The sequence below is a fragment of the Lagopus muta genome, chromosome 2, assembly GCF_023343835.1.
Source record: "Lagopus muta isolate bLagMut1 chromosome 2, bLagMut1 primary, whole genome shotgun sequence".
NCBI classification, from domain to species: domain Eukaryota; kingdom Metazoa; phylum Chordata; class Aves; order Galliformes; family Phasianidae; genus Lagopus; species Lagopus muta.
The window spans coordinates 26,101,797-26,125,295 of NC_064434.1; the positions used below are offsets into that span (position 1 = coordinate 26,101,797).

The following is a 23,499-nucleotide window of genomic DNA, read 5'->3' on the forward strand; positions in this document are numbered from 1 at the left end:
CATATAGCATAGCATATTTATGGTTGCCTACTAACAATGAAAGTACAGCTACAGAAAAAAATCCTCATATTTTTAAAGGTTTAACTATTAGCTTAAACTAGTTGACACTGAAACACAATCAACATGCTTAACAATTTACATTGCTATATATACCATCATGTGTTCCTTACAATTACTAGTGCACTATTGGGAATTGTTGAGTAATCTATGTAGCTTGTGTAAGCTATACATTCCAGTCCTAGTACAGCTCTTATGAGCTGACAATTGCCTGGCTCAGGCTTTGAAGATTTAACAAAAAAAAAGACAGACAAAGGAAATGGAAAAATAATACTTAGGAATCACAGGAATATTTTTAAAATGAACATTATGTTATGTGAAAAGCAAATTAATTTCTTTAATAATATCATTATTTCAATGAAAACAATTACAATTGCATGCAATTGCATGTCATCTGTAACTTTTTATTTATTTATTTTTAATAGATCACCTTTTAAGTTGTTAGTATATTCTACACAATCTTTTAATCTTTCAGGTGGGAAGGGAATTCAGGAGGTCTCTGCTCAAAGAGTGGTTAACTACAAGATCAGACCAGGTTGCTCAGGTGCTCAGAACATTATTCAGCTGACTCTTGAACACTTCCAGTTTGGAGTTTGCATAACATCTCTGACCAAGCAGCTCCAGTTTGTGAGAATCCTTCTTAGTTTTTTTGGCTCAAAGCTTGCTTCCTGAGGTTTTTCTTGAGATAAGACTCTGAGTGACTTGTCAAGGAGGCAACTGATGGGTGCTAACTGTGTGACAATCGATATCGCTTTGGGAACATTTGCAAGCCCCTTCCCCCAGAGCTGCTTGCTCTGTAGAAGAGCGGAAGAGAGTGGTCAGCAGTGTTCACTGGCGGAAGATCTGGCCTGTGGCCAAACCGCTCCAGCTAAGTATGGAAGGTTGGGGGATGATACCATTGTATCTTGCGAAGGCAAGATGCAAGTTGGTGCCTCCCTGCTTCCTCTTATCTACTGGCAAGGCCAGGAAGATAAGAACAAAGGAGTTTCCTGCTGAGGCCCCAGAGCCAGAAGCTGCCACTCAAAGGAGAGCTGACTCGACCACTTTGGATTTGAGCTGTCACTCCAAAGATAGCTGACTTCACCACTTTGAAAGCATTGAAAAGGGGCCATCATCGCCATGGTCGTCGTCGTCCTTCTCACCGTCGTCATTGGCAACAGGACAACTCTGCCTGACGACCCACCGCTACTGAAGATGAAAGACTGAACTACGAACCTTGCTGGATCCATGGTGGTGACTATGTCCCTCTTGCTGCCTATAAAGACTCCTTGCTTCTTCTTTTCTATCTTTTCTATCGCCCTCCTTCCCTTCCCCCATTACCCTAATTCATAATAGTGTCCGTCCTCCCCTTCCCCATTTCCCTGATTAAGATTTGTAATAAACTGGTCGGACCAACATTTGAACCGTTGCTTCTTAATCTCACGCCGGGTATATAGATAATAAAAGAACCTCCTCTCCCTCCTATAAATTGGAGCGAGACACAGTTCTTATCTAACTGTAATGTGTAAGCATTTTTCCTATATCCAGTTGAAACATCATTTATATCAGCTCATGTATTGATACACACTGATGCTAAAAATCTTATCTATTGAAAATAAAATTTACCTTTATCGGTAGAACTTCTTTATACCTGGTAAAATTAACCTTTTCACTTTAATGCTTGAACTGCCCAATTGCTATGTTAGGCAGTACCATACTTTTAATGTAATATTTTTAATATGAAATTTTATGTATTTTTAATATATAGGACTTAAATAATTGAAAGATTATGTAATAAATGTTTTTTTGAAAGAGCACTGGCTATTAACATTGTGGTTACTTAGTATACAACATATTCAACTTCTATGTGCATCAATTCTGGCTCCACTATAGGAAATAAAAAACAAAATTCATTAATGAAAAAAACAACAAAATAACATAGTTGCACAGTAGCACAATGCCTTCCACACTGCTATAGGTTTTAGTCAACTTCTTATTAATGTTATTAACAACATTTCATAGTTATCATGTACTATCTCTTCTATTGTAATATTTACTGATTTTGAGTAATTTAGTCCTCTTTTTGTTTTCTGTCTTATGCTTTTGTTTGCTTTGCTGACACTGGGTTAAAATGTCTCCACCAATTTCTTGAAGGTTTGTTCAAGAATGAAACACAACACTCTTATGGGTTATCTCCAGTATATTTTATTACGCATTTATACCTAACTATATGCCATTATATTATATCAATTAAGATGCACTGTATTATAATTAAGACACATTGTATCTTTACCTTTGTTTAAATTGCATTATCAGAGCTTTGATATTTCTCTTCTAAATTAACACTTGTAAAGCAGAATATTTAGTTCATTACATGAATAATTCCACTGTTCATTAGCTTCTGTAATGTTCAGAGATAGTTAATAGAGTGTATGAAAAACACTTAGGGTTCTTTGATCCTGTTTATTTCAATAGAAAAGCAGGAAAAGGTTGTTTTGATAAAGTTCCAATTAAATACTGAAGAAGCACAAAAACTGTACAGGGTGCGTTAAAATTTATGTGACCTCCTCTGTAGAATTACTACTACTGTGTGGAAGGAAATTGGCTAATTAACTTGTGCAATACTAGCCCCAAATGGAAATATCTGACTTTGAAATGCTGCTTTTTGAACAGTCAGCTGGAAGGACAAATACAAGAGCGACATCAGTAGAATTAATGACAGTGGCAAAGTGGCTTCACAGAGACAGAACTACATTGCTCAGATAGTCCATGGGGACAAAACAGTAGGAGAGACACTAGAATTTTTTTAAAAGGAAAATGACAGTAATCTATTTTATATGTTGTACATAAGTATAAAAATTACATCTGAGAGCAGTAGGCTTTTCAGTGCCAATTTCCATTGCTTCTAACATAGCTAGCAGATCTGTTATAAATATTCATAACAATTTTATCACTCCAACCAACTGCTTTAATATATAGTATGCCAAACATATTAAATGTTTGTTTCCTTAAGGCTTTTTTTTTATTATTCTCAGAAAATAAATGCTGATTGATATAGTGAAGAGGGCTTTAAAAGAGCCCTAGTACCAGGTCTTGCCTTGCCTTGCCTTGCCTTCCCTTCACAAAATCACAGAATTGTAGGGGTTGCAAGGGACCTCCAGAGATCATCGAGTCCAACCTCCCAGCCAAAGCAGGTTCCCTACACCAGGTTGCACAAGTAGGTGTCCTGGTGGGTCTTGAATATCTCCAGAGAAGGAGACTCCACAAGCATGACCTCCCCCTCGTGAACCCATGCTGACTACTCCTGATAACTTCCTTTTCTTCCAGTTGTCTGGAGATGGCATCCAGCACAAGCTGTTCCATCACCTTTCCAGGGACAGAGGTGAGGCTGAATGGCCTGTTATTACCTGGATCTTCCTTCTTGCCCTTTTGGAAGACTGGAGTGACATTGGCTATCCTCCTTCCCTCTCCCTCCCCCTTCCTCTCTCTTTCTCTTTCTCCCCCCACCCACGTTTTCCTCCCCCTACCCCCATACCTTCCCCTCCCCCACATCTTCCCCTTCCCCCCCTCCACCTCACCTCTTACCTTTCCCTTCCCACCCCTCTCCCGCCCCATGTACCTTCCCCTTCCCCCCCACTTTCCCCTTCCCTTCTCTCCGCCCCCCTCCCCCCCCTTTCTTTCAGAACTACCTATGTTGAACAAGGGAATGCTTCTATCAGCTACACTTCCTTCTCATTTTGAGTATGCTATCTAGAACTTGTTTTTCCTCTCCCTCTCAAGCAGTAAATACAAATGGATTTTCTAAGAGTATAACTGTGGGCTTCTTAGGGCTACGAAATCTAAGCAGACTGACTGATGTACCTCAAGTTGGAAGATTCTGGGTTACAAATTCAACTGGACTTATAAACTATTGTCAAAGTGCATTAGGACTGATAGTGACTCCTTAGAGAATAGTTTACAAAGTGGAAAAGAGGAAATTGTAGCAGCAGAGTTTGCAAAATTTGTTCAGGCTGGTTTGAGGTTTAACATATTGCCTGCAGGCTTGGCGCTGCTTGCCAATCTTCTGTAAAGAAGCAGGCTTACTGACTCCCAGCCTAGCAGCTGGCTGATGGCTCAAATTCTGTACCCACAAGAGCAAAACACGCCTGGTTATGAATGAGACTTACAGCTTTGTCTGCTTGATTGTAATTTCTGCTCATGTTCAGGTGAAAGCATACAGCTTATCAGTATTTGGAAGGGGCCTAGGTGGGAACAAGCGAGAGGTTCCATACTCCTTCCTTCTTCCCCCATCCCTATAAAAGAACTTATATAACTGCCTTCAATAAAGGCAGTTCTTTATGTTAGTATGTAAGCCTCTTCTGCTTTAATAGTGACCATGATGATTCTTGGACAGCACACATTTGATTTTTTAATCTAAACTACAGTATGTGACCTCTGGTGTTACCGATTATTCATTTGTATTCACAATTCATTTGCACTTTTTCAACCACATAGCCACTTGGTACACATTCTGTTACTGAAATATCTCAAGTCCACCATAAAACCCCAAGTATAACAACTAAAGTTTTGATAGACAGTTGTGAGGAAAGGGATCAGAAGTGTATTATATGAACAGCCATAGAGCTATCTTCAGGACAAGATTTTAGATACTGACCTTTTCTATTTTGCTGTTTTTTTTCTGTCCTCTTACAGTGGATTATAGAGCACTGTATTTGACATAGTCCATCTATTAAATACATATCCAAAAGAAAGCAAAAACTAAGTGACTGTAGAGTGATTCTCTTAATGGTATGCATGTTGGTATATAATTAGGTGGCTTTTGATCTGGTTAATACATACAAGCTTTTATCAGTCAGTACTTCCCAGGCGTATGCTGGATGTTTACAGAAAATATCTGCTGCAAGATGTAAATAGAAGTTAGAAACACCACTCCTTTTTGATTTTGCTCTGCTTTTACACCACAGTCTGTCTTCACTGCTCTGTATGAACATGAGGCAGGAATCAGCAACAGTTACTATTGCTATTTTGAAAAGCACCAAGACATCCGAGAGTGCCTCCTTAGACTGAATGAATACAAGTCTATGGGGCCGGATGGCGTGCATCCCAGGGTCCTGAAGGAGCTGGCTGAGGTGGTTGCCGAGCCGCTCTCCATCATATTTGAGAAGTCGTGGCTGTCAGGTGAGGTCCCGGACGACTGGAGGAAGGGTCACGTCACTCCCATATACAAGAAGGGGAGCAGGGAGGACCAGGGGAACTACAGGCCGGTGAGTCTCACCTCCGTGCCTGGGAAGATCATGGAACAGATCCTCCTGGACAACATGCTCGGTCACATAAAGAATGAGCATGTGATCCGAGACAGCCAGCACGGCTTCACCAAAGGAAGGTCATGCCTAACTAATCTTGTGGCCTTCTCTGATGGAGTGACGGCATTGGTGGACGAAGGGAAGGCGACCGATGTCATTTACCTGGACCTGAGCAAGGCCTTTGACATGGTCCCCCACCACATCCTCATCTCCAAATTGGAGGGAAGTGGATTTGATGGGTGGACGACCCGATGGATAAGCAATTGGTTGAAAGGCCGCAGACTGAGGGTGGTCATCAATGGCTCTATGTCCAGGTGGAGGCCGGTAACAAGTGGTGTCCCCCAAGGGTCTGTCTTGGGACCGGTGCTCTTTAACATCTTTATTAATGACATCGATGAGGGAATTGAGTGCACCCTCAGCAAGTTTGCTGACGACACCAAGCTGAGAGATGCAGTTGACACAGTGGAAGGAAGGGATGCCATTCAGAGGGACCTCGACAGGCTGGAGGGCTGGGCTCGGGTGAACCTAATGAGGTTCAACACGGCAAAGTGCAGGGTTTTGCATTTGGGCCGGAAGAACCCCAGGCACCCGTACAGGCTGGGAGGAGCGGTCCTTGAGAGCAGCTCGGCAGAGAAGGACCTGGGGGTCCTGATGGACGAGAGACTGAACATGAGCCAGCAGTGCGCTCTGGCAGCTCGAAAGGCAAATGGGATCCTGGGCTCCATCAGGAGGGGGGTGGCCAGCAGGGACAGGGAGGTGATTGTCCCTCTCTACTCGGCTCTTGTGAGGCCCCATCTGGAGTACTGTGTCCAGGTGTGGAGCCCTCAGTACAAGAAAGACATAGAGATTTTGGAAAGGGTCCAGAGGAGGGCAACTAAGATGATCAGGGGGCTGGAGCACCTCCCCTATGAGGACAGGCTGAGGGAGTTGGGCTTGTTCAGCCTGGAGAAGAGAAGGCTGCGGGGTGACCTCATTGCAGCCTATCAATACCTGAAGGGAACCTACACCCAGGAGGGGAGTAAACTCTTCAAAAGGGCTGACAACAGCAGGACTAGGGGAAATGGTTTTAAGTTGAAGGAGGGAAGATTTAGGTTGGATGTTAGGGGGAAGTTCTTTACTAGGAGAGTGGTTACGCCCTGGAACGGGCTGCCCAGGGAGGTTGTGGATGCCCCGTCCTTGGACGTGTTTAAGGCCAGGTTGGACGGGGTCCTGGGCAACCTGATCTGAATGTGTATGTTTGGTGGCCCTGCTAGGCAGGGGGGTTGGAACTACATGATCCTTGGGGTCCCTTCCAACCCGGGTGATTCTGTGATTCTGTGAAGACATCCATTGGCAATGATCCCCCCATTAAATTTCATATTTCGGTATTAGTACAGCTTCTCAAAGATAATGTAAATATTTGCTTTGAATCACCCATATCAGGTGCAATTGAAAACCCCACAATGATTGTGAAGATCCTTTTCTCCTTTAATGCTGCTCTACTATTTATTTCCTTGCCAACACAGCCTTGCTATTGAGGCAGTATGTATGATTAGCTCAGTCCTTGACTCAGATGTGGTACATGCAAATGGAAATCACCCTTGCTCTGGAACTGTTTTGACTTCATCTTTTAGATTCAGTTTTGGGTCCTTTTGTTATGAGTAGTCAATAAGCTTCCATGAATCAGTGGCTTGTCAGGATGATGGGAGAATGATGGCATATTGGCAATGTAGGCTTATATTAATTGTGTAAGTTGATAGATTGTTGCTTTTAACATGGTAAGTAGCAGTTCAGAAAAAAAAAGTTGTGAATGAGTTCTTTTTACACAGTGCAAGAAGTGGAATGCATTTTTAATCTGCATTTATACCCTCCATAACATGTGTGACCAAAAAGAAATAGGAAAAAATATCTTGCTGTTTGAAATGTCCTGCTTACAAATGCTGTAGGGCTGCACCTTCTCCCACAGATTCATTTCTACAGGAAGTTGTAATTACCCATTTGATTCTGTAAATGCTATGCAATTCACTGTTTCTAACCAAAGAACACCATCTTTTGTCTCTCTGCAGAGAGGAAACACTGCCATGTTTGCAAGCTGACAGTCTTCAAATCCTCAACCTTCCACCATCATGTTCTAGAAACTGCTAGTTTTTCCAGGTTTGTGTAATTTGATAATGGACCCTTCTGTTATCCTCATCATTTAGAATAATTTAGCTTAATCTCTGATTTCCTTACTAACCTTGGTTTCATTATTTAACTTCAGTAGTAGTGATTAGAGAAAAAGAAACAAAAGAGTAGATCTTAAGCAAAGATCTGAGTTACTTTATGAAGGTAGCTGGATTCCACCTTGGTACTTATATGAAAGTTACATGTTCCCTGAGTGAGACCTTATTTGAATGCCCCTTTTTTCCACCCTCACAAAAAGATAAAGATAACAGAACCTTATAAATTGCCATAGAATTACATAGATTAAAAGCAACGAGAAAATACCATTAACTACAAATTGACGAGTTTTCATTCATAAAATAAATTTAATAACAAATAGAACTGACCACAAGAATAGAAACTTCTGTTGAAATGTATTTCTGTTCACAAAATTTTTTTAGATTTTTTTTTAAGAAAAAAGTTACTGTCAAAATAAACAAAAGAATAGTTCCATTAGTTCCATTGAATAAATCTATGTTCACAATTTGTTTACACTTTCAGAATCTGTCATTTTTAAAGTGAGACTTCAGTCAAGCCTACATTTATTTATTTTTTTCCCTTAAAATAGTGGCCTTTCTCCTCTAATTTGGAGAAAGCAGGTAGAGGTGTTTAGGGTAGAGCTTCTGAATCAGAGGATAGAATTAATTAAATTTTTACCTATGTAATGGATATCAAAGAAAAATCATAGAATCATAAGGTTGGAAAGGACCTACAAGATCATCTAGTCCAATAGACCTCCCACTACCATTACTACCACAAGCCACTAAACCTTATCTCATAGCTTGTCAACCAAACGCCTCTTGAACACTGTCAGGGATGGTGACTCCACCACCTTCCAGGGCAGCCCATTCCAGTGCCTGATCACTCTCTGAGTTTTTCCTTCTATCTAATCTAAACCTCCCCTGGTGCAACTTGTGGCTGTTTCCTCAGGTCCTGTTTATTGCCTGGGAGAAGAGGCCAAATCCCTCCTCATCACAATCTCCCTTCAGGAAGTTGTAGAGTACAACGAGGTCTCCCCTGAGCCTCCTCTACTCCACAGGATATATATAGCTATAAAATAATAAAAATAAAATTATATTAGATTATCTTCAGGTAATCAGAGATTGTATAGATTTTAAAAAGTGAATTCAAAACTGCAGCTGAAAAGCTGTCATGGCCTGATTCAATCAAGTCCTGTAACTAATGAGGCAGAGAGACCCATGGACCCGTGCCCTGGAAAAAGGGGAATTGAGAAAAGGGATGGATATGGTTTTAAAAACAAAACAGCAGCAGCAAGCTAAGGGAGAAAACTAATTTACTAAATATGATAGCAGAATGTGAGATACACAATATAATAAAATATAATCAGAATTGAAGCTAATAAATCAACTAAATGAGAGGGGGAGTGTTTGTAAACTGAAGGCCTTACTCTAATTCTGTAGGAGAGACAGCCAGCAAATGCACAGAGCCAAGGCAGACAAAAGAGAGACCATCTTGTGACTCACAGTCAGTTTTGTCTTTCCCACCAACCAGAAAATGAAAACAGAATAATCAAGTCTTCTGAGATCCATATTTCACTCTCTGCTTCCGAGACTGGAGCTGCAATGTTAACTCTTTAATTCCCACTGCATGATGTTATGATGTGACCGATAACCAAAAATCATAAAACCACGACAAAAGCAGAAGAAATTCAGTAGCTGATTTCTTTCAGTAACTACTAATCAGTAGTAAGTAGTGGTGGAATTTTCCATAGAAAGATTTTCTGAAAGCAGAAAATTTCTACTTTCAAATGTTTTAATTCTGACCTGCTAACATGATGTGTTCAAATGAGATTCAAATTTCTCAAACCGAAGAAAGATGCAAATCTTCCTTTCCACGTTTTAGAAACTAGCTATCTTTGATCTCCTGGAGTCTCCAAATGAAGTGATTTTTTAATGTTGATACCTTTCATGGCAGCTCTGACAAATACAATTTTTGTCCCAACATTTTAATATCAGTGGAATTAATCTTCTGCCCACCTATTAGAAGCCATTCAGAGCAGGTTCTGCAGCCCATAGTTTTCCATAGGAATCCCGGGTTTTGGATACCACAGTAATTTATCCTCATGAAATTTGATGTTTGCTGTACTTACTAAGACAGGACAGCTGTGACCTGGCCTTCCTGATTTAACTAAAAATCACTGACAAACTGCATTACATTGTATTTTATACACAACAATTTTTGAAAATGCTTTTGGTGTAGTCAGTGGTGCATGCAAAAAACAGCTGCACAGAATTGAATGCAAAACCAGTTAGCATTTCCATGCTAATATGGCTTTAACATCTTTTGGTACATAGAATTAAATATTTTAAATATAGCTGTTTCTTTGTTGTTTTTTTCCCTAAGGAAAACTGATGGATCATGGACTAGTTAAATTTTGTGAATCTCCACATTTAAGAATATATTTTAAAATACCTGTATACTACAAAACTCATTCTTAAGGAGTTTTCCATTTTTCAGCTTCATTAAAACAGTTTTCATTGTAGAACTGCCCAACGATATGCTTTCTACTGAGAGTCACAGAATTTTGTTCACACAGAAGTGCTTCTGTCTTTGATGACATGGATTGTCCTGCTCTCCATCAATAGTATATTGAGATCTCATGTCAAATATCTAACAGGAGCTCAAAGTTGTCTTGTCACTGAGCATTAGGAAACGGACACTGGTAGTTTTTCCTAAGCAGGCAGCATTGTATTTACCTCTCTTAGAACACCTCCTTTTTCTAAGTAGCATAGAAACGCTGATCAGATTTGCATACTAATGATACAATCATTCTCTGCACATCTCAAAGGAAATTCGTATTTTCTACTATATGGTCATGACTTTATCAGTATTCCATATCATGACACCATGTGGTAAGCTGTTGGGTATAGAGGTACAGTGCACTGTGGATCTGTACTTCCTGGTCCCATGGTCTCACCTGAGTTCTGACTCCCCAAGAGGAAGATACAGTGAGATGAACAAGGTATTACAATCACTAGTCCTTTAGAAAATTAGCAGGAGAAAATAATTCCCAATTTACAATTATTGTTCTATTTGGCAATTCATTCCATTTTAGATAATTTAATATGATTTACAAATATTTAAGTAGAGGAAACAGAACTGCTGTTATTGGTAAATGCTTGGTTGAACATAAGCCAGCAGTACTACTCCTAGGTGGCCAAGTAGGCCAATGATATCCTGGCTTGTATCAGAAATGGTGTTGCTAGCAGAAGAAGGGAAGTAATTGTCCATCTGTGCTGAGCACTGGTGAGGTCTTAAGAGGAGTGGCTGAGGGAGCTGGGATTGTTCAGTCTGAAGAAGAGGAGGCTCAGGGGAGGAGACCTTACTGTTCTCTTTAACTACCTGAAGGGACGTTATAGTGAGCTGGGTGTTGGCCTCTTCTCTTGTGCAGCTAATGATAGGAGTAAGTGGAATGGCCTCAAGTTGTGCCAGGAGAGATTCAGGCTGAATGTAGGAAATGCTACTTTTCCAGTCAGACACTGGAATGCCCATGGAGGTGGTGGAGTCATCAACCCTGGACGTGTTCAAGGAAGCTTCAGACGTTGTTTTAAGGGACACTGTTTAGTGAGAACTATTGGTGATAGGCAGACAGTTGGACTGGATGATCTAAGTATTTTCCAACCTTGGTGATTCTATGATAAGTAACATTTTAAAATGTCAACAACTGCTTCAAAGATTTTCAAGACTTTAAGATGATAATACAAGATTTTACTGAGCATTTGGTTATTTAAAATCTCAGTGTATATCTTTTTTCTAATTCTGAAAAAAAAAATAAAAATTCATCTATGAAAGAAATCTACTGTTACAGTTCTCTTGGAAGCTGGCCATAACATGTACATCCAGCAATATAAACTGTAGAATTATGTGTTTCTTCTCAGGAGGGAGGAAAGCTACAAAATGCAAAGCATTTGATTGTCTGGAAGCAAGATGTCTTCTCTGCATCAATATTTTTATTTGCCTATATCCATAAAAGCATGATAAAGAGGTAGATTTCTTTTTCCTTAAAACTGAGCTCCATTAACTGATTTATTTTGCTTAATGAGAGAATTGCAGCAAAAAATATTTCTCCATCTCTGTCCATGTGGTTTTCTCAATAAGTGAGTTATGTATGATGTGATCTCTTTTCATTAAGCTATGTTAACCACAATTAATTATGGATCTACACACTATTTTTCTATTGATAAATCCTATATCAATGTATACTTTATTACTTTGATCCTCAGGGTGATGGAAAACAACAGAAATAATTATTTTTCTTTTTTTTTTATTACTACAACAGTACTCCAAATTATGAAATATGAGAATTAAATGTATAAGAATTTGAGAACATGAATTATGGGGAGATCAGTTTCCTAAGAAGTAACAGTTCTTTTATCTTACACCATGGCATCATCAATAAATTCTTCCTGTAACTAAGTGTTACAGGAGTTAACATACATTGTAAAGTTAACATGCATTAGTCAGACATATTTCTTAATAGAGGTAGAAGTAATTTTAAAAACGTATGTAAACAATGAACGTAATAAATGAAATGAACGTAAAAAATGTAAGTAGAATAGTTATTCGTATTACAGTTACTCATAATTAATGATAATTTGTAACAAAGGATTTGTGCCAATAAAACCATAATTTTGAAAAACACAACTTTACTGTTTCATTTCTGATCGCTACCATTGAAACTAAGCTGGAGAAGAATTTCAAATTCAAAATCCATGTATAAATTAGAAGAAATTTCTAGAAATTGTAGAAATTACAATTCAACAGGTTGATTTTTTTAAAATTCTTTTGTCAGTTCTCTGTCAAGTCATCTTACAGATGTGACAGAGTTGCCACCCCTGGGGGTATTTAAGATACATGTGGATGTGGCACTTAGGGACATGATTTAGTAATAGATTTGGTAATTAAAGATGATAACTGGACTTGAAGATTTTATGGATCTTTTCCAAATTGAAGGATTCTCTGATTCTATACCATATCACTCAGAACTGTAAGTAGTAGAGTCTAAATAAAATAATCCAGCCTTTGCTATGTCAGCTCATTTGCTTCCATTGTAAAACCTAATCAAGTATCTGCTAAGGGAGTATCCCATCCTTATACAGATGCATTTTATTTTTATAATATGAAACCATTTACTTCCAAACACCTATTTTACTTCTTTCTTACATTTTTTTAGGGGTATGAGGGGTGGGGAGTGATATTTTTTATGTTTGTTTTGTTTGTCTTCTTTCCTAAAACTTTTTTTTCCCCTTTGTTCTTGATTAAAATGAATTTTGATTACAGTGTAAGTTGCACATATTGTAATCAATGACTAATTATATTACTTTTGTATTTTAATTTCTATACTGTATTTTTTTACCGCTGCTTGACAAAAGCAGATATAAGATGCAAATATCTGAAAAGAACTAAAGATGGTATTTTTTGTTTTGAATCTCATATTCCTATCATATAGATAAGTTAACTGTCAGATACAAACACCTTTAAATAAGCATACTCTTTTCTTGAATCTCCTTATTTCAGGGCAGTGGAACTGCTTTTAGTGTTTTGCTTTTTGCATCCACTATCCACAGTACAGAGGGGCAGATCCTTGGGCATTTCCTGGCCATCTGTTTTATTCTTCTGTTTACATATTACATTACATACAGCATATTCAACAGAAAGAAAATTGTTATTCTAGATGTGTATGCCTTAATACACTATTAGTAAAAGTTTCTGCTATTCAATATTTTGCAAATTGCCTCAGGGTTACTATTAAAACACATTTAAGTACTATTATCATAGTTAAAGCATATTTACAGACAGTACATAAATTCTTCCTAAAGCGTAAATGTTAAAATAATTTTAATTAATTGTTATTCAGAATTTAACAGATACTACATACTTATTTGTTTCAGTAAGATAAAATATTCATTATTTTCTCAAGTTATCATTTACATGTATTTACTTAACTTTGTCATGTTTCTAAGTAAAAGTCCTGCTAAAGATCTGCTACAGATCAGATTATGTATCTGTAGAAGTGCAAGCAACTGAATGAGTTACAGGAGAAAATAAACAGGTACTCCTTTCAATTCAGATCAAAGATCAAGGGAAAGGACAAGACACAGAAACTGGGAGACTGATGAAGTCAGTAGTGATATGAATCTGATTCTTAGTAACACTATAAATGTTCACAGCAGTATCTCACTTAGAGCATAATAGCATTGAAACAAAATTAGTTATATATTCTTTTAACTATAAAAATACTCATCAGTCCTCTTACTTGACAAAATACAAAACATGGTCTCAGTAGAAAAGTAATAAAAACATCCATACCAACCCAGTGAATAATTCTCATGTTACTGATTTAAATAAATAAATAAAATAACAAACACATAAATGTATGTCCCTCTTGTATCTTAGAATAATGAATGCATTTCCAGTTGTGGTTGTCTGAAGCAGCTTCGGAGCACTGAATTAGTTTAACATGTATTAAATTACTTACAGTGAATCCTCCAATTATATTAAGACACAATCCTTCATTCAGACAGTTGACGCTGAGCAGCCTGCAGTAGTCAATTACTTCCTCACAGTTCTTTCCCGTGAATCCTGGCATGCAGCTGCAAATACACCAGTGTATTTTAGAAGGCTTGGATTTTAAAAGTTAATTGTATTTAATTATGTTCCATAATTCCATTAAACAATGTTCTTGCAGTAGTGGAATAGAATTCATAACTTATTAAAAAGAAGCAGAACAGGTTTTCAAGCAATCAAAATCAGTTTCATGATTTTTTATATTTTGCTTCTCTGTAAAATATTCTTTTCTTTGAATAAATATTTTCATTCCAATCTTTAATGTAATATTTCAGAAATGAAAACAATCAAGAATGAGGCAATATCTAATAAAAATCTAAAATTCACATTTTCTAAGTCTATTAGAAAGGAGAGGTTAATTAAACTATCAGAGATAATAATGAGAAATACGATTGTAAATGAGGTTTAAAATAGCAATAATTGTTGCTAGTGATTAACTAGCATGTCAATAATGACAAGCTTAAGTAAGAAGAAATGATTAAAGGGATGTATGCACAAGATAATTTGTGGCTGTTTTTGTTTTTTACTTAACTGGATTCAGTAATTTCTTTAAAGGTAAAATACAATATTCTATTTTCTGAATTTTGGTTCTATGTGCTGTGAGTGGAGATAAGCTTCTACTGTAAGAGCAGTCATAGATATTTCTTCTGCCTCGTGTCAATGTTTATCATTATAGGAGAATATTCTTTTCTAATCTAACCCTCCGATATCAAAAAACAAAAGTTCAACACTCAATAACAAATATGAGATTCAAATGAGTAGCAGACAAGTCTTCATGAAAATAAATAACAGTATACTATACACAAATAAATATTTGAACATTTATATCTTGCTCAAAAAAAAAAAAAAAGGTAGAAGACAGATTGCAAAAGCTCTTGTTCTTTGGTAGATAAATAATCCCCACCGAATTCACTCAGTATGTACTTAGAGACATACCTAGCATATTCCTCTTTTTCAAGGCTACATCATGTAGTATGAAATTAAAATACTTAGAATAGGAAGTGTCTAGTTAGCTGAAAAACTGGTTTTGTTGTGGAACCTCAAAGTAATAAACAGGATTTTTTTGTTTTCTTTGTTTTGTGAAGGGCACATTATCTAATGTTTCAGTCCAGATGAAAATCATGATGATGATACAGAATTACTTTTTTTTTTTTTCTATGCGCTTGTTGCTAATGGGTGCAATATTCAGTCATGTCACTTCCATTTCCTGAATTTAAAAAATAATGCCATCCCTGGTTATAGAAAGCATGAAGCCTCACATAGTTACATGGTGCCCAACAGTAAGGCATATATATACAATATCAAATATAGTATAGACAATAACTTTAAAAGAAAATACATGAATTACTTGTATTTTGCAAACAAAAGAATTCTAAGTATGCCTAATCAAGATGCACAGAGGCATATATCGTGTCCAGAAGCACACACTAGTGTAGAAATAAGTACAGGAAGATGCTATATGCTACCCATAGGTAGCAATAAAGAACATAGAATCATAGAATGGTTTGGGTTGGAAGGGACCTTTCAGATCATTCAGTTCCAACCCCCTGCAATAGGCAGGGACACCTCCCTCTAGACCAGGTTCCTCAAAGCCCCATCCAGCCTCACTGTGAATGCTTCCAAGGAGGGGGCATTCACAACCTCACTGGGCAACCTGTTCCAGTGTCTCAACCACTGTCACAGTAAAAAATTTCCTTCTCATATCTAATTTAAATCTACCTTCTTCCAGTTTAAAACCATTTTCCCTCATCCTGTTGCTACGTGTCCTTATAAAAAGTCCCTTCCTAAGCTGTCCTGTAGGCCCCTTTCAGGCACTGGAAGGCCACTATAAGGTCCCCCTGGAGTCTTCTCTTTTCCAGGCTGAAAACCCCCAGCTCTCTCAGCCTGTCCCCATAGGCAAGGTGCTCCAGCCCTCTGAACTTCTTTGTGGCCCTTCTCTGGACCCTCTCGAATAGCTCCAAGTCCCTCCTGCACTGGGGGCCCCAGAACTGGATGCACATAATCTTCAACATTATCCTCAACCCCCTCTTAAGATTTCTGTATGCAAATCCTATACCAAATCTTACTGCTACCATTTCAGAATAGGAATACAAAGGAATATAAAGGGGGAAAAAAAAAAAAAAAAAAAAAAAAAAAGTGATATGATATCTTTTGTTGTAATTCTTTGTTTAAATCACACTTAAAACCAATCAGAGTAACTTGATTATATTTGTTTTACTGTTTTACTGATTTGTTTACAGCTATGATTTGAAATCAGATGGAAGACCTCCTGGTTGAATTTGTCTTATCTATGAGTGTTTCATAAAATAGATAATTCACTAGTTTTTAAAGCTGCTTCTTCTAATTTGTACATTTGAACATTCTTCATAGTTTTGTTTTTGTTTTGCAATGGACATGACTATATCAGAAGTAAATGAAGGCAAATCAACAGAAAAAAAAACTTGACAGTAAAATGGCAAAGATGACACTGACATAACATCCTTTCTTTCTTTTTTTTTTTTTTTTTTTTGACTTTTTTATTGTTCTGAAGAACACAAATAATAAAAAAAGGCACAAAGTAAACAATCACAATTTATTGTGATGGATATCTTTGTTCATTGCCTATTTGAATTCACCCTAAATTTTGACATTTAAGAAAAAAAATATTGTTATTAGACTCTTAGCACAAGGTTGTGCTTGATATGAAGACTGAACGGATGAACTTAGGATACAATATAGTCATACATCATAACCGAAGTGAAGAAAATTAAACTGAATCTGTTTGTTTATATGTTTAGACTGGAAAAGTATTACTTTCTCAAAGAAGAAAAGTAGATAGAAGCTCAGATGCTGATAGATATAAACAGAATGCAGCCCGAGCATAAGGAGAAGCAGATAAAATGACCAAAATAAAATGTAGCAAGCAAAAAGGTCAAGTGTATTGTATATGTTTACCCATGTAAGTTAAGTTGTTACATCTATTTAAAATGCTAAAATACTATTTAAGTGGATCAAATCATAGTATTACATTAAATAAAACACATGTAATTTTTCCAGCTAAAGTCAGAATCTACAGTACTTAAAAATAATTACCAAAATTGAAACAAAATTTCAATTTAGAACTCTGAATGACCAGCTCCTATCTCCCTGAATCAACCAAAAGAATGGTAGGTTTTCTTCATGTAAAATACATTACAAAAACATGACTTTCACTCCCAGAAAGCATCAAAGTCTGCAATGTAACAAAACTCAAATGGTTAAACCACTCCTTTTCTAGGTCTTTTGACATCCTCATTTATCTTCAGTAGCCAATGAAAGATACAGGTTTAAAAAGGGAATTCTGAATCCTAAAAATAGCAAAATCTGCTGACGGACCTCCCTGAGAACTCTGCACGTCCTCTGCATTTCAGCACTCTGACTTTGGCAAGACTGCAGCTCTCACAACTAAGTTACTGGATTTGGTCTCCTTGTGAAAAAGTGCCTGACAAACTCCCTCAAAACGCTTTCTCTCACCTAAATGCTTTCTTCCAAGTACACAGGTATAAATATATATATATATATAATTTGCATTTATTATGTATTTGGTATTAAGTGGTCAAAAACCGATTTTATTTTCACAGAAAAAAAAGAAAAAATCACTTTATTAGCAATACAGTGTTTAAAGACTTGTGATACTAGTAAAAAAAAAATAGTTGGAGCCTTCAGCGAGTGAATATTATAACTAAAGCTGAGTACTGAAACTTATTTCCAGTGTAAACAGTTTTATCTCATTTTAAAATCTGTAGTTTTAGTATCTACTTTAGGACAGAAGTCTCTCTCTCTTTTTTTGCAGTGCATTTTGGGATCCTTCAGAAAATGCTTTATCTCAAGCCTATCTTGGATTCCTCACTTTGGAAAGGATGAATCACTTTTTGGAGTTGATCTCTTCCTTTACCAAGACATTCCAGTATATAGCTTGTATTCTAGGGAACATCACGTGGAAAGAATTCTAGCCAAAAACTCTACTTGAATAGTATGTTCACTGATATTTTACAAAGTTGAAGTACGCACTTTTCATTGCTAGATTCACAGTGTTTTCTCTAAGCTGTTTTTCCCCCTTCAGAATCATTCTTGGTGTTAAAAGAATAAACTTAAAAGCTATAGTATTTCTCAAACTAGCTTTCCACAAACGTGACACTCCTGTCATATTGCTAAATATGTATTTTACAAAGAGCACAACAGGATGCATGAATGATGCACAACTATTAAAGTTAAAAATTTCAACAACACTGGTACTAAACGGATCTTAGTGTTTGATAATAGTGGTAAACAGGTTTGCACCTTTTTAGGGCCCCAAACTTAAATTTCTGATAGCTACCTTTAATAACATAATTTAAGTGGTTCTCTTTATAATCAATATAAATGCCTTGTTAATTGTCCATTTTTACTTTTCATTACACTTATCTGTAGGATGTCTGCCACTCTTTCTCTCTTAAACCACCACGTCTTTCCATATTTTTATTAACTGCATTCAGTGGTACAAGGTTCACAGTAAAGTATCATCTCAGGTTGTGCTTTTTGAAACTATAAACTATTGAAACTACATCACACACAGGGCCATGATTTTTTTCTTTGTTATTATTGTTACTTTTAGAAAAGGCATGATTTAAATGTGAGCTTTAGGCAACAGTTCATACTATTTCAGGCAATGCTTCATCATACTAATTCATGTACCATCATACTGTGTAAAAGACTGGATATATAATAGTAAACTATTAATATCTTATATCTAGATCGAACATACTGGAAAATAAATGAGAACACCTGTCATTGTGTACTATACATATTTATATGTGAAAACCTATCTCTGTATATGTGCAGGTATGTGTGCCAGAATATAGGTAGATGTAAGAATGAATAAAAATATTTATCTTTTTTATAGTGTGGAAAGATGTAAACATAGTTCTACACATATTTAGATTCACAGACTTTTCAGCCAAACTTCTTATGGACTGTAACTTCAATGTTCTATATTTCTGTCACATTTTCAGTTTTCAGTTTTTAAGTTCATTCACACTGTGTTTTCAGACTTCTGTGTAACACAGCTTTCTGTTTCCTACTTTTATGAATGTCTTAAAATTTGCAAGTTGTTTGCTGCACTTCAGTAACACTTAGCAGAAGTTATTCTAAGGCAAGGAGATAAAAGCCAAGCAAAAGTGAAGAGAAAAAATTGTATTCCTCAGTAGCGTAAGAAAATATCTATAAAGCTATTTAAAATGGAATAAAATTAACTACCTAATGGAACACTTCTGTAATTTGCAACAGGATGATTTTCAGTGTGGTCTTTCCGAATAAAGCAATTTTTAACATGGTTCTTGAAGGATCAATCTAAGAACGACTAACGCATGTCTATGAATTAGGAATGAATACAGCTGTCTTAACATTTTAGAAACACAACATAAGCATCAAACCACTTGAATGGGAGTAGTACCTGTAATTTAATTGTGTCATTTGCTCTCAGAGTGTCAGGATTTATATATTTCTTCTCACACAATTAATGACTAAGCGATTTATACCTCATTAAGTGCTCCTTATGATATTTCATGAGTTTTCAACACAGTAGGCCACCAAAATTAAGAAACAAAATGTTAAAATGAGTTTTTTGCATTCTCTTTAACTGACATCTTTTCCTTCTGCAATCAATAACATCGAGTGATCTAATTAAGTACTGAAACAAATGGATTTCTAATCTTACCGGCATTCATAGTTCTGCTGTTGAGATACACAGGTTGCATTGTTTAAACAAGGCAATAATTCACATGGATTCAGTATTCTCTCACAGAACTTGCCAGTGAATAACGGCAGACATCTACATGCTACATCCTATAGCAGAAAAGGAAATAGGTAATAACTATATGTTGTATTCAATTAATAAAAAATTCGTATTTACTTCCATTATTACAAAGATACTAAAGATGACATATTAAGCAGTCTATGTATACATAACAAAACACAGTTCTAGCCCCAGATAGGTTTTAAACATAATTTAGGACAAGTGGAATAGGCCTTCCAGCACAGAATACATCAGAGTTGGGTTTACTAACTGAAAATACTCTAAATAGATCTGGCTTTGTGAAGGAGCTTTATAATTTGTTTATGTTTTTGTCCTTTATATGTTTCAGTATGAAAGTCTCTATTTAACAGTAGCAGTGCATGAGATATATCAGAGTACTCAATAACTACAGAAGGAAAAAAAAATGGTTTGTACTTTTTTTCCCTCAAAATGTGAAAGACATTTGCCAGTTACAGTAGTCAATACTTTACACAGAAAGAACAGTAAGTTATATTACAACAAAATATTTATTGGAGCTAATACTCTCATTCTTATTTTTCTCTACAGTATAATGACCTTTACAGGCATTTTCATACTAGAAAGTAAACAAAAATTATATATGAGTTTGTTTCCCCAATGAAAATCACAATTTGCAAAATTTAGAAATCCATCATATTTTTAGAAACGTAGATGTCTCTTTTTCTTTCTCTTGTGAATAAGCATATATCATTACTATATGTTAAGTGAATTTTTGAGCTCTTCTTTTACTATTTTGCTTCTCCGTAATCACTGCTATTTACAATTGTAGTGTTAATGAAAGAAAATTGGCAATGCAGTTTGAAATGCTACCAAATATGACTCTGTTATCATACCTTGGTAAGCATGCACAAACTCATTTTATTAAAAATAAATAAATAAATAAATACAACATATCACTGGAAAAGCAAGAATAAACTTCTAGGCAATAAAGATGATTGTATTGTGTTTTATATCCTATTTTATTGAAGAAAGATTAAAAAAAAGAAAAAAGGAAAAACACTGCTAGCTTCTTAAGTGATATCCAAATATCTCAACTGAAAATGGGGAATTCAGGCTTTTTCATTGAGAAATATTATAAATACGACATGTGCATTTAGTGCAGTGTGTCTTCAGGATACATCTAAAGCTGACCTTAAATTAGAATTAAATTGTTTGGCACTGTGTTCAAATACAGATCTCTGAAGCTTATACTTACATTTGGCAAATCAATACATGTACCTCTGTTTTGACATGGCCTTGAAGAACACTCATTGATATCGATTTCACAATTGTGACCAAGAAAGCCTGCTGGACAATCACAAATATATCCAGACTGATAATACTGGCATACGCCCCTGTTCAGGCATGGCTGAGATGCACAAGGATCACCAGGTTCCTCACAAAAAGGGCCTAAAAAAGCAAACATAGGAAATTAGAGCATGCTTGAGAGAAGGATACTTCTTAGTGTGCCCATAAGCATTCTGTTGTTACCATGTAGTGTTTGACTATTATTCCACATTAATTCTATTTTTAACTGTAGAAGGAATTACTTATTTTGTTTGTGAATCAGATTCAAAGCTCAGCCAAACAAGCATTTTGAGTGACAGCCCACTTACACTCCATCAATACTTTTGTCATGCCTCTGCATTTTCCCATGTTTTTATTTACATCCACCTTTCCTAAGTCTTTGTCCCCATTGACCCCAGTGTTGTCACATTCATACACAAGTTCAGTATTTCTGATATGGTGATCTAGATAACCTTAGCTTTATCTGAGATTATCTGAGATTATTGATATTGTTGCACAGACCATGTTGGCCTTGCAAGAATATCATATATAATCTTCCCAAAATCCTCAATACCCTTCCCCTCCCCCCCCCCTCCCCCCCCTTTACTTATCTGTGAAATTTGTCTCAGTTAATTCTCCCTCAACCATCTGTGAGATCCATTCACCATCCATGGTGCTATCTGTAACTTCTGCCAGCTACTCATTCAGCAATGTTGTTTTCAGTAATTTCTCATGTTCTGTTCAGTTACTGCAAGCCCATTTAGGGGCTTACAAATCTGTCCACATACTCCAACAGTCATGAGCTGCCTTGTTGTTTTGGGCAATTAACTTTTTTATTTTTTTAATGGTGCAACATCGAAGATGTAGAAGGAAAATAGCAGATTGAATCTATAGAGCTGCAGAGCAGGTCACTATGGCCAGGATGCAGCAATCAAGACTACTTCCATTTACTTATGGAAAATCGTAAAGCAAATATGATTTTTTGCATATCTGGTACTTTGATATTCTGCTTACAAATTACGTCAGAAGTACTTTTCAATTACTTGCTGTAGCAGCAACACTAAGTTCATAATAAATCCATTTTGATGTAGTAGTCAGTCACTTGTCTCAAAAGAAATAAAAATAGACATTCGTATGTTCATGCATTTGTCAAAAAGATGTATTTTCCTGAAATGGTAAACAAAATATTTTAAACTCAGAATTGTAAACTGCTAAGAAAACAGCTAATTTGTTCTAAACCAATTTGTAGATAAACATGTAGGTCACTAAATAATTTTCTTGCCAATATGTACTAGCTATATGGAACAATTTTAAGTACGTGGAACAACATTAACTAGTTCGAAATACCATAATCAATCTCTATTGTATACAAAAAACAGCTGATAGAACAAACACCTTGCAAGAAAATACCATTAGCAAAAAAAGGGTCAAACAACATTTTGCTTTTTATCACTCACTCCATTCATTGGAACCAGTTGTTTCAGTAAGGCAAAATAAATCAGACTTATCTTAAATGATATATTATTCACTTTTCTTTTGCATGAGAGGATATTCAAAGAATCCTTTTTGAATTTGATTGTATCTCTCATCACCATAGTAACAAAATTACAGTAAAATGATGTAGCAGCTTGTAGATGTTAGGGCTTGCTAATAGGAAAAAAATCAAGAATGCCAATTCTCAGAATGAGGCCAGTGACTGGTATTAGTGTATATATGAGTACATTTGAAATGGAAAGTGAGAGGAATTATTTCTTATTATTAGATTTAATATGTAGCTGTCCTGTTATTCTTCAGTACAATACTGTAACTCAGGAGCACTCACAGATGATCTTTGCATGGAAACAGATTATACATCAACACTTACCCTATTTATTTTTTCCTTTGACTTGAGAACATCTGACAAGTATGAGTACTCCTGACTCACCCACATTACACAGCTGCAGGAGGCAAATCATCTCTGACACAACTGCTCTACCAAAAGACAGATGAAATGGTTCCTCAAACCAAATTAATTGCTGAATTGTTCTTTACATTGTTTCTATCCCTAAAATCGAATCCTCATTATTTTCCCACCAGAAACATACAAATTTTCTTAGCCTTTTGATAAAAATGCCACTGGATGTGATTATTGGAACAGTGAAAGGCTAAATGAACAAAATAACATAGTACAATGAAGGCCAATTGAGGAGAAAAAAAAAAAAAGATGAAAGAGGTTCCTTTTTGGTAACACTGTGTTCATTTGTTGCAAAGCGAAGAAAAGCTATTATTCTGCTAAAAAGGACATAGTGAAACATT

General features: G+C 36.3%; 2 protein-coding genes across 2 annotated transcripts in view; both read right to left on the reverse strand.

Moving 5' to 3' along the window:
• Positions 1-19,844, reverse strand: part of LOC125689991 (protein eyes shut homolog) — a 702,258-nt gene extending 682,414 nt beyond the window's left edge. The window contains exons 1-2 of the mRNA XM_048937860.1: positions 19,822-19,844; positions 14,020-14,134 (exon numbers count right to left, since the gene is read on the reverse strand). Coding sequence (XP_048793817.1) covers positions 14,020-14,130 — 111 coding nt within the window. The 5' untranslated portion in view covers positions 14,131-14,134; positions 19,822-19,844. The remainder of the gene's footprint in view (positions 1-14,019; positions 14,135-19,821) is intronic.
• A 563-nt stretch (positions 19,845-20,407) lies between these two features.
• Positions 20,408-23,499, reverse strand: part of LOC125688619 (protein eyes shut homolog) — a 54,981-nt gene continuing 51,889 nt past the window's right edge. The window contains exons 6-7 of the mRNA XM_048934820.1: positions 21,134-21,327; positions 20,408-20,494 (exon numbers count right to left, since the gene is read on the reverse strand). Of these exons, the coding sequence (XP_048790777.1) occupies positions 20,408-20,494; positions 21,134-21,327 (281 nt within the window). The remainder of the gene's footprint in view (positions 20,495-21,133; positions 21,328-23,499) is intronic.